This window comes from Sander vitreus, chromosome 17, assembly GCF_031162955.1.
Source record: "Sander vitreus isolate 19-12246 chromosome 17, sanVit1, whole genome shotgun sequence".
In the NCBI taxonomy this organism is placed as follows: domain Eukaryota; kingdom Metazoa; phylum Chordata; class Actinopteri; order Perciformes; family Percidae; genus Sander; species Sander vitreus.
In genome coordinates, this window is record NC_135871.1 from 8250796 (window position 1) to 8268778 (window position 17983).

Here is a 17983-nt window from a genome sequence, read left to right on the forward strand (position 1 = left end):
TGTATGTATGTGTAGCTGCATACTTCTGAGACATTATACCTGGCCCTGACACTACTGTAAAACTAAATATATAAAAAACTGAACTAAAACTAGCAAAACCACTCTGAACACTAATTAAAACTAAAATAAAATCCACAAGTCAAAACTAAAAAATAATAAATACTAATTGAAAATTCTAAACTGTCATCAAATTGGTCAAATTGAGCTAAAACTTTATTAATCCTGAATGGAAACAGGGATGATTTTTCAACAGTTTTCCTAGCTGGTAGGCCAAAATGCACATTATCTCTGTGTAACGTTGTTGTGCTGTAGTTAGAGCTGGGCTATATGGCAAAAACAATCTAACATCACGATATTGTTGAACAAATACCTCAGTATCGATATTGTGGCGATATTGTAGGGTTGACAATTGGTGCTTGAAAAAAATATTTACACAATGAGATTTTTGATAAATAATCATCATTAATGTGTATATAATAACTAAGTGGGTAAAGGCAAATAATGAAACAGCTAGAACAGTCCGATGTGTTCAGAAAATTACATCACTTTACTGTAATCCAGCCATTAAAACCAGGCACCGATAACACTGTCATATCACGATATCCAAAATCTAAGACGATATCCAGTCTCATGTCACGATATCGATATAATATTGATATATTGCCCAGCCCTAGCTGTAGCCTTACGTTAATGTGACGACATTCAGTTCCGACATGAGCCACGTTGGAAGTTTTTAGGGAAATGTTACACGTTCGACCAGCCTAGTGAGAATGACTCGGGCTAGTTCAAATATGATACCAATGTGTTAAACTGCCATCGCATAAAGGCAACTTGAGTGTGGACTCTAAAATATATACTCATCATCAACATCAACCAAAGATTTAAAAGACATCAACAAAAGAATGCTAAGATAACATGGTCAATATGAATGCATAGCAGTGCCTCTTAAAGGTCATTTGTATTCATTCCTGATATAGACAGGAGATTTATATGAAGATTGCTTCTTTGAGTTGGTTCCAACTTTTGTTTAAAAAATAAAAATAAAAAAACTCTACACGGGCGCCTGGTTAGCTCACCTGGTAGAGCGGGTGCCCATATATAGAGGTTTACTCCTCGACGCAGCGGCCGCGGGTTCGACTCTGACCTGCGGCCCTTTGCTGCATGTCATTCCCCCTCTCTCTCCCCTTTCATGTCTTCAGCTGTCCTATAGAAGTAAAGGCCTAAATGCTCCAAAAATAATCTTCAAAAAAAAACTACACTACGCAAAAAGATTAAAGGCATTCTCAAATCCTCAAATATTAAATGACTTTGTGATACAAAAATATCATATATAAATAACCATCCTAAAAGTGCGGCCTCATGCTACATTGTCAGCTAAAGTGACGTTTTGTGTGTTTGTCAGATTCAGAGGTCAGTGATCTCCGTCAGGAAGCGTTGTCCGTCCTGATGGCCTCAGAACTCGTCACCTCCGACACTTCCTCTACCACCCCGGGGCCCGGCAACGCCCAGTACCTGCTCAGCCTGGCCCGAGTGGCCCTCAGCGCTGGCGTGGAGATCCCCGAGCTCTGGGGGGGCCCTCGGGTCACCAGCCAGCTCCTGCTGTGTCTGCTGCGGTGCCCGATGTACGAGGTGAGGGAGCTGGCACTGGAGGGGGTCCTGAGGAGGCTGCAAGAGGAGGGAACGAAGAGGAGACCTCAGTGGGTGGACCAGACCACCCTGTCTAACCTGACCGGCCTGGCTCTTCACGAGACACACCCCCAGTGTCTGGCCAATGTGAGACCACACACACACACACACACACACACACACACATACACACAATAGGCGGTGCATTTGTTTGTTGTGTGTTTGTTCGAGAGCGTGTGTGTGTGTGTGTGTGTGTGTGTGTGTGTGAGAGAGATCTGTAGAGATTCTTAATAAGCAATCCTTTCATCATACAATGAGGAACCCTTTTCCAAAAAAAATGTTTTTCCTATTCGTCACAGTTTCACTAACCCACAGGGACATTTGCTGCAAATTGATTAAATGTCCAAATCCATCTTGCACAGGCTTGCGTGAGAGGCTAATCGGCCGCAAGGGGACACGCCAAGCACACTGGCAGCGAGCTGACTCGCTCGCTCGCTCTCTCACTCACTTACACATACACTCATGAGACATTTGGTAGGCCTCCACTCTTAACAAGGTTTGGAGGGGAAAATGCAGCCTGTATCCTGGTTGGGGACATAAGGTTGTATTTCAGTGTGTTCATAAAGCGAGGACAGGCAGCCAGCAGATCTGCTCTGTTATTCCCGCCGTTAGCACCCCTCCAGAGCTGACATGAATCAGCACTGCTGGGACTGGCTGGCTGTTTGCATGTGTTTTCACCCTGCTGCAGAGTTGTGTGTGTGTGTGTGTTGTGTATGTGTTGTGTGTATGCGTTTGGTTGGGCATTCTTTGCTAGGCGCTGCTTTACAGGACAGCCGTTAATGTTTAAAGGTGTCGGCCCCGTTAAGTGGAGCCTCCCCTTGCGCCAAGGACACACCAACCCAACGGGCCAGTTGCCATAGGTCGTCCTCGGCTCCAGTGAAGCATTCTGGGAGAAGAGCAGGAGCAGCAGCAGTAGGCTTAAGATATAGTGTTGGTCTGCTATTGTGCCTAGCAACGATGCTTCCAACGTCTGAAGAAGTCTGTTATCTTCAGTCCTTATTCAAGACATACAGTATGTGTGTACAATCTGCTGCAAAACTCTTATTCAACACCATATATGGTTGTTTGTAGGGTTGGTGTTCTTCATTCTAAATCGTAAAACATTTCCATTTCTATATATATAAATCACATTAGGAAATGACACATGGGGTCTGACCCAGTACTCTTCAGGTATTTGCCGGTAGTCAAGTGGCTACTTCTGTGATGTGTTTCAGGTAACTGCTAACAGTGCCTGTTTTAAGAGCGTAGGCGCATTGAAGTTTATCAGAGCACACTGGGACACTCTTGATTAATGAGGACATCCTAACACAAATACATGGGGAGGCTTTGTTGTTTGTATTTAATGTACTGAAATGGTAAAGAACACACGATCAACCATACAGCATTACAATCAGCTGATTCAACAAACAAATGCACATTCAAGGGCCAATGGGTGATCTAGAAGCACATAGGTCTATGTGCACAATTGCTGTTACTACGCATGTCAAGCTTTCCATTCACAGCAGTTTTAAAATGACGTGCTGGCGTTAGCAGATTTACCAGTCAAAATTCTTAGTAATGTTTGAAACAATGACTTCCTGATTTCAGACAGAGGTAGATAAAAAGGGGAACGTGCCTATGGTCCCACAGTCCTATGTTCCCACATTTCTGAGATTTTTTTCAAAATTAGGCCCAATGTTCCCACAGTTCCCACATTTCTTAAAAAAACAAAAAATATCCCAAATTAGGCCCTATGTTCTCACATTTCCTTTTTCATAAAGTTGTATCAGATTTTTGATCCGCCTTTCTCCCAATTTGGCAGCCAATTACACCCAACCTATTATCTAGTAGCAATGGAATATATATGGAATGTAACCCTAACCCTAACATAGGGCCTAATTTTAGGAAAATCTTAGAAATGTGGTAACATAGGATTGTGGGAACATAGGGCCTAATTTTCAGTGAAAAAGAATTCTTAGAAATGTGGGAACATAGGGCTGTGGGACCATAGGGCTGTGGGACCATAGGGTTGTGGGACCATAGGGTTGTGGGACCATAGGGTTGTGGGACCATAGGGCTGTGGGACCATAGGGTTGTGGGACCATAGGGCTGTGGGACCATTGGGCTGTGGGAATGTAGGGCTGACCCCGACAAAAAGCAGCTTCGATTTCTAGCTGACGGCCGTTGATTTTGCAGACCGAAACTACACCTGTGGCAGGTTTTATCAGTTGTAGCTAACTAGCTAACTAACTAACTAACTAACTAGCTTAACGTTAGCTCCATAAGCTGGTTGAAAACACTATATCAGGCTGACTTTGTAATGTTTCCATCTGATTTTTTTTTTAACATGAGAACCCAGCAATACCTCGAGGCTGTCAAGGCTAAAAAGACTAGACTAGGCTACACAGCACTGCTGAGCAAGCTAGGTAACTTTTATATTTGTTAACATTTTTGTGTGTGTGTGTGTGTGTGTGTCTGTTCATGCAGGGTGGGCGTCACTGTTTATTTGCATGTTACAGCTATGAAAGTCGGTACGCGTCTACGCCTGAGTTGGCATGTTTTCCTGTGACTGTGTATATTTGAGTATGTGGGCAGTCGAGTGTATTCAAGACGGGAGCTCATTAAAGACGGTTGTTAAAGTCAGAAGCAGCAGAGATGGTCAGACCAGCTGCGTTGGAGCTAGCAGTCAAATACCTGGCAGACAGACGGCTGGATGAACAGTGAAAAACACCCAGCTGGGATTTAAACCATGTACCTTTTTCTGTTCTGCAATAAAGAGAGAGAAACACACTGGCCGAATGAATAATGACACTGGCTTGGCGTTACTGGCCCAATGATTGATTCACTCTCAATGGACTTTGTGAAATATTGTCTGAAAGATACACCCTGTGTCCACCACAAGTGTGATGGGCTGCTGTGGTTATTTCAGAGTGACTTGTCTCCAACATTATGAAATATGGACAACTTTAGCTGTGTGTGAGAACTGTTGTCAGAATTTCTAATTATAAGTTATTTCTCTTGAGCCAATGTATTTACAGGATGCTTACAGCTGCATCGATGGAAATTAAACATTTCCATTGAACACTGACATAATATATCACATTGTAAATCTGTTACAGCAAACCTTTTGGAAAATAATTGCCTATTCATACATCCAGCAGACACGGAGCAAGTTGGCATCCGTTTAGATTTATGTTTCTGGCTACCTGAAATAAGTCCAGTATTCTCTCTCCTTTTGGTCCAGTTCTGGTTTAACTTAAAAATGTCTGGCTCTTTAGCTGCTAAATGCTCCACCAGCTTCATCTGTCTCCCATTTGGTGCTGAGCAGGTAGCGTACAGTCGGTTTATCAGAGGTTTTTCACTAAAACCGGTGCCTGCTGCAGCTGGAAATTGTTGTGAGTGGAGTTTTTGGGCCCGAGAACCAAAACAAAGAGCTTAAAGGTCCAATGTGTAGGAATTTCTCTCATCTAGCGTTGAGATCATATATCGCAATCAACTCTCTCGCGCCACGCAGTTCAAAGTACGTATTACAGCTACGGTAGCCTTCACGCTTCAAAAAGCCGGTCTCTTGCTCTTTTCAATATCCTTTTTCGTTTTCTGGGCGTAGAAGAAGACTCCTGTTCCTGAAATTTGGATTTTCCTCCATGTTTCCTTCTTCAAACTTGCCGGGGCCGGGAAGCTACGATACCCATTAGCAGCGTTAGCAGCACCTGTGAGTTTATCATGTGACAGCGAAAACGGGAAAGGTGGAGCAGTACGTCCTGTATGTCCCTTACCGGCTAACGTATTTCAAGATGGCGCATGAATATGGAGCGTCTACCCCAGCTCATGCGAATGCAAATGTAAATTTCAAGCCAATAGGAATACTTGGAATTGATGGTGGTGGTAAATATTCATGAAAAAGGACAAGTTTGTGAACGGGCAACACAGATTTTGATAATGAACAACTAAACACGTCACACACTGGACCTTTAAAGGTGCTTTGTAGAGCTGACGGGAAACTGCAGAGTTGGTTGATAATTCTCTGGGTTTGTCATTATTAGCGACCCCTTTCACATTACACAAACGTATGAGCCATTGTTTATTTTAAGAATTTATTAACGTAGCTTTAAAATTCTTTTCATGGTCAAATGACAACAATCAGCAATCAATTATTTACATATATACACATATGTTTAAGTTTAAATCCAATGTTCTATGGCATGCACCTTGCTACCTTGTCTTTTTACTGCTCACATGCACAAATATACATTCATACATACACACAGATGTTTACACGCAGACGTTGCATGCGCCCGCTCGCGCTGCTCTCCACCTACACCGATCCTATAAAGCAAGCTTTATTTTAAAGCTCTAATAAGCTCTAATTGGGGCCTTGAAAGAAATAATAATCATCGAGATATGCAGCAGGAATGTCAACAAGTGTTCTCTGCTGGATGTGTGTTTTTAACAGCGTCTCCAGCGGTGGAAAATGAGTCTTTTCCTTCTCCTGACTCGGTCAGCTGCCTCCCTCTCTGGAGGATTGACCGGGCAAAGAAAACAACATGGGAAGGATTGAGAGGAGGGGGAAGCAGAAAATCAAGTTTAGGAGGTCAAGCTGAATGGATGCTAAGAGTAGACAAAAAGACGAGGAACATACTGCCTAGAATGAAAGAGGGAGATATGAAATGAGATGAGAGCGTGCCTGCAATTCTGCACATCTTTGTGTGCATGCATGTGCTTGTGCATCCATATTCATGCATATATTTGTGTGCTGTGTGTGTGTGTGTGTGTGTGTGTGTGTGTGTGTGTGTGTGTGAGAAAGAGAGAGCGAGGCAGCTGTGTACCCGTGGTTTGGGTGTGCGTAGGGAGGATCTGACCGGTGTGGTAAAAATACTTTTTGGGGCAATTTGCCAGCCGCACTGCAGAGAGGACACCAAAGCTGTGTTGATGGATGGCCCTGAGCAACTTCCCTCACCAGTAACTGTGTGTGTGTGTGTGTGTGTGTGTGTGTGTGTGTGTGTGCGCGCGTGCGCGTGCGCGCGTGCGCGTGCGTGCAATTAATCAAAATTTCAATGCAATTACAATTTCGGCCGAACTGTTTTGTTCACTGTTTTTTAAGTCCAATACATCTTCTGCAACATCTTTCCCAAAGACAGTGAATAATCGTGTTAAATGTTTGTGATTTAAATAATGACCAAAATAATAGTGATTATGATTATTTATTTTTTTCCTAATAGAGCAGCCCTTGTATGTGTGTGGGATAGAGTTGAAAAAGAGTGACTACATTAATATCTTATTTCTTTGCTTTCTTAACAATCTCATTGTCTCTGCCTGTCCTTCCTCCTCTCAGGTCCTCACGGTGTTGTGTGTGTTGAGCTCCAGCGGGGAGCTGGAATGGAGGGACGGTGTGAAGATGTTGTCCCAGGACGAGGTCCGGCTGCACCTTCTTGCTCTGGCTCAGAATTCTTCTCACAGGTCAGAGAAGACACATACCCATGTATATGTACAAATAATCTTCAACATCCTCCAAAGTCAGTCAGGACTAAGTGCTTAGTGTTAAAACAGAGTATTAAACCGCATTGCAAGACTGGTAGAACCACAGGTGTAATTAATAATATTAATAAGGGTTGCTGTCCATTTACCTGTTCCAGGGCCCTACTGTTTTGCATGCTGGCACTTGGTACTTTGACATGTGTCACTGACACACATAAAAGGAGCAAAGCCAGCATTAATGGTAGTAATTACTTCTTTTCTTTTCCTGCTATGACATGTGAACATACCTGATCCATGTGAAAAGGCCCCGTTTTAGTCTGGCTATCACCAGACCAAGCTCAATCTTTTAAGATTGAACATTAGTCTGGGGAGTCTGCTCTGTATTTTCTACTGCACAAGAGGCGTGATCAACGGGCATAGTTCAAATGACTCTGTACCCAATTGGATAGTCCTTCAACCAATCAGACCAACGATCTCCGGGTGACGTAGCAGCGACAGCGGCATCAACGGGTTGCTGCGCTTCGGTGGCCGTCATGTTGAATGTAAACAAGAAGCTGCTTGCCGTCGCTTCTCTATCGTCATCGTGTTAAACCCGCCAATAGCGTGCCAGGTGGATAAGCCAGTTTCTGATTGGTCCCTGCAAAATAGTAACGGAAGCAGGATAGATAAACCTATAGGTTTCCAGCCTGAGCTGCAGGGCAAAATCAAATCGCCGGCAGATTGGGCTGGTTTTACCCAGTCTAGTCTGTGGGGGTTGTTGTATGTCTTTATTAGATAGACTACTGTGGAGAGATGAAAGTGAATGGGAGGAGAGAAAAATAGGGATTGACATCAGAATCAGAAAAAGATTTATTGCCAAGTAAGTAACGGTTACAAGGAATTTGACTTGGTTGCCTTGGACGTGGAACAAAGGCGCCTGGCTGGAGGCAAACTGAGGACATTGTGGTTCATGATCAACGCCGTAACCGCTAGGGCCACCAGGGGGCCCCAATTTATAAACAAGACGTCTATAGACAAGAAGTCTACAGCCATGCTAGCAGCTCTGTGGTGCTTTGAGCATCATGCTAACATGCTCACAGTGACAATGCTGCTGTTTAGTAATAATAGTTATAATATTTACCATTTTCACAATCTTAGTTAGCATGCTAACACTTGCTAATTACCATACCAGACCTTTGTCATCACTTCAGAAATTGTTAACTCTCTTAATTTCTGTGAGTGATTTTTATGTATGTGAGATATATGTGTGTATGTGTGTTTGTTGTGTTATGGTTGTCTAAGCTACTAGATGCCTAAAATTTCACTCGGGATGAATAAAGTATCTATTTATCTATCTATCAAATGTAATTAGCACTAAATACAAAGTACAGCTGAGGCTGATGGGAATGTCGTTAGTTTTACAGATATTTGGTCATAAATTAAAGTATTGGACACGTTTTAATTAGTAGTGGTGATGATGGTGCTAGATGAAAAGTTAAAAAAAAAAAGCCAGAGGAAAAGCCAGGGCACCAACAGAGAGAGCAACATTGCCATACGGAGAGCCAGTAAAATGGCTAAACAATCCTAAAATAAGTGAGACTGCATTGGAACCACAATGATTCTCATCTTTAAGATCGTTTTTATTATGTTCACGCATTGTGTTGTCATGGGTCTTAAATTGTATATCCTATATATATATATATATATATATATATATATATATATATATATGGCCCACCATAGCATACAACAGGCCAATACATTCATTTCAAGGTAAATGCAGGAAAAGGGAGGCAACTGTGACCCTTAAATGCTTTCTCCCTCCTGAAAACCTGCTGTCAAAACAGTCCCTAAACAATCCCAGAACAGCTTTTAGCTATGATGGAAGAGACATGAATGTACTACATGGCAAGATGCATCCACACTCCTCTTCCATTTCTCTGTGTTTTTTGTTCTGGCTTTTCTTGTGAAAGAGCCCTCACGAGCTGTGGCAGGCTGCCTGTCAAGCCTTCATTCAGAGCCAGAGTCCATGGAGAAGGGGACACACAGGTTCACTGGCTGCACCTTAACCCTGCACCTGGGCACACCTGGAGCTCATTGGCCCCTTTCTGCGCCGGTGTTGTGTCGCTGCAGTGTTTAGGTAACCAAATTGCCCACCACCAACATCAGAGACTAATAGTTTAAAAACTTAGATGAAAGCTGATATTTGCGCTCTCAAAGGCTCTCATTACAGCATTATTCCTACATTAGGTTATTCACACCTGTCAGGCGCAAACCATTATTTTTGTGAGCATTTCTGACAGACTCTGGCCTTTTCTTACCACAAACTGATTTGGCACACACTGTTCCAGTATTTGTGTGTGTGTGTGCGTGTGTGTGTGTGTGTGTGTGTGTGTGTGTGTGTGTGTGTACGTACACTGTAAGCCCTTTGACATGCATTGACAGACACGCCCGCCTTCCTTGACAAGCCACTGCTGTACTTTTCTCACCCTGACAAGAGAATACAGGCTTGAATAAGGATTGGATTACAAAGGCTTTTAGCCTTGTAAAGCCTTTTCCTGGCCACAATCTCTGGGCCCGGGGATCCACTTTCCCTTTGGTGCGGCCCCAGGGTTATGATTAGAGCCGGGGAGGGATGAGATTGGGTTGCTGGCTGCCCTTGTCTGCCGTGTGATTGAATGGCACTTGGGCTATTGTGATCCATTATGCAGCGGTGAGTACCAGCACACTTCTTTTGTGGATTGTAAGTCAATACCATTGAGGGATGTGCGTGTAGTTGACGGTGCTGGGGTGTTATGTTTGCGTAACGGTTTCCACAGAACGACCTGAGGAGCACATCATTTCCAGAGCCTCTCCCTGCACCGATATGTCACATTAAAGGGGTTGGTTCACCCAAATTGCTAAAAAACAAACAAAAAACATGCACTCACTGTGCTTCTAAGCACCCCAGATGTATTTTTTTTACCTCCATTGCATTGAGGTGAAGTGGATCTATTAGGATTAAAGTGTAAGTCAATTTAGTTTGCCAATATATAATTCCAAATCACTAATTTGCCTCAAATGGCTTTACAATCTTTAGACCCTTGTTTTGGATGAGGAAAAATCCTCCCCAAAAAACATGAATGGGGAGAAACCTCCAAAAGAGCAACAGAGGAGAGATTCTTCCAGGACAGACATTCAAAATAAACTAACCAAGTTATTCTTAGACATTTGGAAGCTGGTGTCAGGTGTTTGATCTTGTGTTTCAGTGTGGAGCTCCACTGTGCTGCCCTGACCCTGCTCTCTCAACTGGTGGTTCAACTGGTGAACTCCAACCCTCAGGTAAATCTGACCGTGTACTAATAATCTCTCTCCTGGCAAAGAGAAATGTGTTGGCAGCCTTTGATTAAAATTCCCAAAGAAGGCACAGGAAGAATATGCTTGTTTCTACCACCCATCAGTCCAATGCATAGACTGTTAATATTAATGGACAGTGCATGTGTGACGTCACCCATTGGTTTGTGGAGATCTGTTATGAGTCGTCTAGTTTGCTGTTACGGGCGCAGGATGTTGTCGGGACACGATCCGTGCTGCCTGCATGATCCGTCATGCGCATGCGCAGATGATAATCCAGTTTTACCTAGGATACGACACTACACGATCTGTTCCACGCTAGCGTCCACCGGGAAGCTAACGTTAGTTTAGCTAACCGCTAGCTGACAGCTTGATTCAGTCTAAAATAACGTTAACTCAAACTAAACACTGGGAAAAGCAGGCTACAGCTAAATTAAGACTTTACAGTAATAACAATAAAGACAAGTATTGATTGATTGTATTTTAAATGAGTAAAGTAGAACTGACGTAACAGCTGTTATATATTTTAACGGTTATTTTCAGGTTTTATTTTGAGGGTCTTTTAAAGTTATTACATGCTGTCTCAGCTAGCGGTTAGCTGAATTAGCTGTTAGCTAAACTAACGTTAGCTTGCCTGTGGAGACTAACGGCAGACCGCAACAATCAGCAGCGGTTAGCCGAATTAGCTGTTAGCTAAACTAACGTTAGCTTGCCTGTGGAGGCTAACGGCAGACCGCTACAACTACGACCGGAAGCGTGGAACAGATCGTGCAGTGTCGTAAATCCTCGTACAACAGCGCATGCGCGAACATCTTGCGCATGCGCAGAACGGATCGTGCAGGCAGAACAGATAATGTACCGACAGATGTGACGATTTTAGACGAGAGGGAGGAGTGAGGGAGGAGCCACGTTACGTTGCACACTTTCACTGGCAATCACATCATAGCCACACCCTAAAACACCCCCTGCTTCATCGCCGATTCTCTCCCTCCCTCCCTCCCCCCCCCTTTCATGCCTAAAACTGTCCTATCAAATAAAGGCTTAAATAAAAATGGCTCCGTAAACCTTTACATTAGTGTACTTTTCTGATCAATCTGCCATCTAGGGTGCGAGTGCAGCGGCTTGTTTAGCTCAGTGGGCGGCGCTGGTGTGCTCATGCTGCAGCGAGGAGCAGCCAGCGGAGGTGAAGCTAACGGCCGCCACGGTGCTGGTCAACTGTACAGCCACTGTGCTGACCAGCCCTCGTCTGCCCCTGGGTGAGTCTCAATTCTGGAACGACTCGATGAAATGTTTACCTCCCGGGCAATCAAGAAAAATACTTTGATGTGAACAGAAATGTGTTGCAAAGAATAAAGTATTTTAAGTGTGTGTGTGTGTGTGTGTGTGTGTGTGTGTGTCAGGTCTGTCCACGACAGTCTCTCTGTGGAGGAGTCTGTTTACGCTGCTGCAGGATGAAGACCAGGATGTCCGTGATTCAGCCTCTGACTTCATCTCTAACGTACCAGCACATCTGCTCAGTACAGGTACACACACTTAAAATTATTACACACTAACTAATATACCATACTTGCTCAGCACATGCACACAACCATGGCTATACACAAAATACATGCTTTTATCTTACTTGTGATATTTACATGCTCACCCACTCAGATACAAACACATACCAAAGCATTGGGAGACGACAGTGATAATTACTGAAATATATACACACACACACACACACACACACACACACACACACACACACACTCACACACTCAAATGTATTTAAACAGACATATGGACACAAGCGCATAAAACACCACAAACACGTGTTAATGTTAACAAGGGTTGATGACATCATTTTGTGCTAAGGGTTGGGGAGCATTCCTGGAATGAAGGGCGCTAATTGTAGTTGGGACCCAAGAGTCAAAAGCGTGTGTTTGTGTGGTTATGTGTCATTGTTTGGTAAATGTCTGAGGTCTGTTTTGTGAGGAATTGTATTTTGGCAGACAAACAGATTCACTCACAAATACCTCAAGTATACACACACTAATGTCTTATCCCCATATAAGCACCCTCACAATTCTCTCTCTCACACACACTATCAGAGGACTGACAGCTGCTGGCTCTCAAGTGCCCCTCACAAACAGCCATAGTGCGACTTCCTGTCCTCACTTCCCATATTTTCCCAGCTTTTCCTCCAGGAGCCACCCTTATTGTGTCTGTCGCCACTGATAGTATCTCATAACATAACACGAGAGAGCAAAAACATCTCCTCAGCAGTCTCCGCAGCCCCTCATGGCAACGCAGTCCATGGATGGGAGGGCAGAGTCATGGGGGAAGACTCAACTCGCAGTTATTTTAGCTAAAGACTGAAATGGACATGTTTTCTTTTTTTAATCTACGGTGTGCATGTGTGTGTAGAAAATAGAGTGGGGTCCATCCATATTCAGTACTCATTTGGAGATTACAGTGTGTGTGTGTGCGCGTGTGTGTGTGTGTGTGTGTGTGTGTGTGTGTGTGTGTGTGGGAGGCGGAGAGTGTATTACTTACTGTAAACTGGTACAGATTTCCTCCTGGACACTCGTCTCCACTGCAGGAAACGAGTTTGAGTGTTTGCCTCCGTTCTTTTGTGGGACTTTACTCTTCAGCCAGGCCCCTCACAAAACTACTTTCATGGAAATTCATGAAAATTGCACTGCATTCCTGTTTTCATGTGTCATACGCGCAACGGGAATGTAGCACAACAGCACAGGAAGCAGAATTGAGGCGGTAAATTGGTAAGCTTGTTTCAAATGAATGAGTGACTTGGACAGAAAAGTTGAATTCCTCATTTAAATGAAAAACAACAGAAAAACCCAAAAGAAATCCCATCCCAACTGACTGTAAAAAACAAACAAAGCCTTCAATTGGGAAAATATGTCATCTTTCTACTTTTAGAGCTCAAACTTAAGTGATGTTTCTAAAATTAAAAAACGCAGCAGTGAGCTGAGAGGACATTTTGGTCCTCGGAGAGCTTATGGCATTTAGTGAAGTCATCACGGTTGCCTGAATACTGCCGTCTCTCGGCGAACACGTCATGCCAGTGTGTTAAAGGTAATGTTCAAAGAGATTTTCTTTTGAAATCATTTTTAATATGTGTTAATTATCTTTGAAAGCATAGCTGGAATACAAACAGACAAGAAAAAAAAAAGAAAAAAACAACGCACATTCTGAGAATTAACAATCACCACAGTCAAAAGTACAAAAGAGTATACAGAGTTTTAAAAAAAAAATAAAAAAACCTATTAATCCTCACCCTGAAAATATTTCAGTACAGGCTCCCAGATAGGGATGTAACGGTATGAAAATGGAACCTTGCGGTTATAGTGACCAAAATGATCACGGTTTTCGGTATTATCGCGGCATTTTTAAAAGTGTGTTCAATATGTTCAGAAAGCACTGCTAGGCCTACACAGGCTGAAATAGTTTCAAAAAGTGTAACAGTGTTTATTACATTACAAAAAATATAGGCAAAACCTTATCAAAAGTGCAACTTTTAACATCAAAGGAACAAGGGTTCAGCATGTAAACAGCTTATTTGTCAGGAATATTTCCAGTAGCGCAGGTTTAAGTTATAAGCTCAGACATGAAGAACAATATGTAAACAAATCAAAGAAACCCCACTAATGATACACTTGTTTTCTTCATCATCAAAATTAAAATGTCAAACTGTACACATCCATCCATCCATCCATCTTCATCCGCTTATCCGGGGTCGGGTCGCGGGGGTAGCAGCTCCAGCAGGGGACCCCAAACTTCCCTTTCCCGGGCCACATTAACCAGCTCCGACTGGGGGATCCCGAGGCGTTCCCAGGCCAGGTTAGAGATATAATCCCTCCACCTAGTCCTGGGTCTCCCCCGAGGCCTCCTCCCAGCTGGACGTGCCTGGAACACCTCCCTAGGGAGGCGCCCAGGAAAACTGTACACATGAACACTTTAAAGTCAAAGTAAATTATCACGGTTTTCGGTATTAAAACGGTAATTGTTATCGTCAACATTTTTATCGCGGTTTACCGTTACATCCCTAGTCCCGGATCTTATCAAACACACCTCCTCTATACTATAATGATAAAATCCCAGTCTCTCCAGATCTTATGTGTTTGCCATTTTTCTTTTCTTTTCTTTTCAAGAATATGCCTGACATTGACTGAACAATCATGTATACTTCGGAATGATTTTTTAATCCTATAAGCGCCAAAATTAAATTCTGCTATATGACTAATTTCGTTAAGCGTTTTTTAAGGGCTCGAGTGACACACGGTGAAAGTGGTAAAGTTCTTGTCCACCGTGGCAGAGACCTTTTGGCTTGGTGAACTGCATAATATCTGAGGTCAGCACATGAACTTTCTGCTGTCAGAGTGCCAAGGAAATAGAAAGGGAATAGCTTGGCATGCTATACATAGCTAACATAGTTGTATAGTGCAATGCTGTGCCAATGGAAAAGCCACATTACTGTGTGTATATAGATCACTGTGTGTGTGTGTGTGTGTGTGTGTGTGTGTGTGTGTGCGCGTGCACGTGTGTGTGTGCGCGCACGTTTTTCCCATCCCCTGCAGGGAAGCCAGTCAGCTAGTCCACCCATTGTGTGTGTGTGTGTGTGTGTGTGTGTGTGTGTGTGTGTGTGTGTGTGTGTGTGTGTGTGTGTTTTTATGACCTGCCATTGCAGAGTCAAGTATCTGAGGTGTTAGCTGCTTCAGATGGAGTCGATGACTCCTGGCCCTTTGATATGGAGGACAGGCAGAGATGTGGGAACAGAGACAGGTTCTGCAACACACACACACACACACACACACACACACACACACACACACACACACACCAGCAATTTAAAGTTTAAATGTTTAAACTCGCTGTTCTGTTGCTGATGCTATTGTTGCTGGACAGTATACATTGCATGTAAACCAGATATTAAGCTAAACCAGGAATTCAGTGCAACAGACAATTTAAACAAAACATGTTGACTGTGCAATTTAAAACCCACTACATCTTACAACCATTGAAAGGATAGTTTGATATTTGGGGAATTGTGCCTCTTAGTTTTCTTTCCAAAACTTAGATGAGAAGATCAAACCACTGTCATGTCTGTATGCTAAATATGAATGTGAAGGCAGCAGGCAATGAGCTTAGCTTAGCTCAGCATTAAGACTGGAAACAGGGGAAAACAGCTAACCTGGCTGAGTGTTCCAGTGTATAGCTTTTTTTTGGGGGTGTTTTTTTCTCTTAAAATAGAGGGACTATTTTGTGTCAGATATTAACATTAGACATTCTTTCACCATCAAGTAAGAGTAGGACTCACCTTGCCTTTTGATAAAATGTGTGAATGCTTTGCAACTTTTTCTGTTTCACGTGAAATAGTTGAATGTTTCTCTTTTACTCGCCGTTTACGCATCCTTAGATTTTAAACCAGGTAATATCCAAATAAACGTGTTTAGTGTGTGGAAGCTTATCTTCTGAGAACCACAGTGGGGCCATTGTCCTGGACAGGAAAAGCAAATCTAATTTAACCCCATCCCACCTTCCACCTCCCAGCTCCCCCCCCCACCCCCCACCATCACCCAAATACCTCCAGGCTAATTGAGTCTGAAATCAAACTCCACTCACCCCCGCTGGACCTCCAGCACTGTGACAGACTCGGGGCAGGAACAGAGGGATCACTTTATATATAGAGAGAGCCCAGAGGGATTTGGTTGGGACAGCAGTGTGTAAGAGGACATTTATTACAATTCTGATTGGGAACGGCGCGACGCAGTCATCCTCCACTTTTGTGTTTTTCAAATAATTTATTTAAGACTTTTGTCATACAAAACATAAAGTTGACATGACAATACAAAAGGAAAATAAAAGGACACAAGTACAGCTTTAAGACTTCAAATTAAAACCGCATATATAACAAATACTAATCCTATCAAGTCAGGTATGTTGGACATTATTCATTCATCTTTTTCTTTCTTTTGTTTATCAGTGTTATCAGTCTTCCCCTTCAACTCGCCGCCAGAAGGTTAAAAAAAAGCTTAATTTGCCAAAATGTCAAACTTTTTCCGGTTACACTTTACTTGAAGGTATCGACATAAGAGTGACATGACACTGTCATAAACGTGTCATAAACATTATAAACAAGTCATAAACGTTTATGACGTAACGCTTCTGTCATTGTCATTCGGTTTTTGTCATGACAAGTTAGGGTTAGAGTTAGGCTTCATGTGTCATGATTGTGTCATGTGTTCATGATAGTGTCATGTCACTCTTATGTAGATACCTTCAAGTAAAGTGTTACCACTTCTCCTTTAAATATAGACCCAATCACAATGTTTGTTTACAATACCTAGAAAACTCCTGCGGCCCGCACATACAACTTAATGGCACGAAGCAAACAGCTGCATATACTCTCATCTCATTCATCTAAAATGCATGTTTGATGCTTTCATATTTCAAACTAACATTAAGTTGGAGATCAAATTTACCTTTTGGGCCACACACCAAAGACAATGACACTAAACTAGCGGTTAGTCCAACCGCCGGTGAGACGTCACTGTTTGTAACACTAGCAGAGATGTATAGTAACGAAGTAGAACTACTTCACTACTGTACTTAAGTACTAAAAGGCTGTATCTGTACTCTACTGGAGTATTGTTTTTTTTCTCCTACTTCCACTTTTACTTCAGTACGTATTTTCGATGTGTTTAATACTTTTATTTTTACTCACACTTAAGTGTGGTGCTTTATAGAGCACTTCAACTTCTACTCAAGTCACTTTTTTGGTAGAGCACTTGTACTTTTACTCAAGTCTGGGTCTCTAGTACTTTATACATGTCTGAACACTTGCTTTGGTTTATCGAAGACGCTAGCAAAGCAACACGGTACAGCACGGTACAGAAAATAAGTGAAGCCGAAATGTGGGATAGGCCGGACGTGTTTAACTATATATCTTTAAACGTTACAGTTACGGCTGAAAATGACAACAGGAATAAACAAGTTTGCCGATTTTACATACGTATGTCCGCAGTTCAAAGCAACGGCCAGTTGTCTACCCGGTTGTTTTTGCGTTAGCGCGACGCCCCATTGAGTCGATTTATATACAGTATAAATCTTGAATTGTTTTAAGTCCCCCTCTCCTTCCTTCTGTTTTTTTCCCCACCATTCTGAAGTAGTGTTGAACTCTTGTTTAAAAAATGCAGCAGTGGCCTGACATACTCTGCTGACATGCTCATGTTTTCCAGGCCTTTCTCAGTGAGCCATTATCAACTGAATCGCCTGGACTAACCCTCTTTGCTTACTGTAAAGACAACAAGCACCTGTGCAGAATATGCCATTCATGTGTCATTCTCCCTCACCCCCCCTCCAGTTCATTCATTGACAGTGGATGATGCAGATGAATGGAAGCGAACGGCCTGACAAGGGCTGACGGACACTCATTAAACAGACCTTGTCCTATTTTAGCACAACACTCACTCAACCATCAAACCTGGTGTTTGTGTGTTTGGATGGATCACTGAACAAGACTTCA

At 42.8% G+C, this 17983-nt stretch overlaps 1 protein-coding gene across 5 annotated transcripts in view; it reads left to right on the forward strand.

The window, feature by feature from the left end:
• Positions 1-17983, forward strand: part of thada (THADA armadillo repeat containing) — a 115078-nt gene that overhangs the window by 85906 nt on the left and 11189 nt on the right. For 3 of the 5 annotated variants that reach the window (XM_078272792.1, XM_078272796.1, XM_078272793.1), the window contains exons 32-36: positions 1403-1773; positions 6998-7122; positions 10368-10440; positions 11558-11708; positions 11853-11975. In XM_078272792.1, the coding sequence (XP_078128918.1) occupies positions 1403-1773; positions 6998-7122; positions 10368-10440; positions 11558-11708; positions 11853-11975 (843 nt within the window). Of the gene's footprint in view, positions 1-1402; positions 1774-6997; positions 7123-9092; positions 9260-10367; positions 10441-11557; positions 11709-11852; positions 11976-17983 lie in introns of those variants that run through there. The other 2 variants (XM_078272794.1, XM_078272797.1) reach the window with 2 other exon arrangements.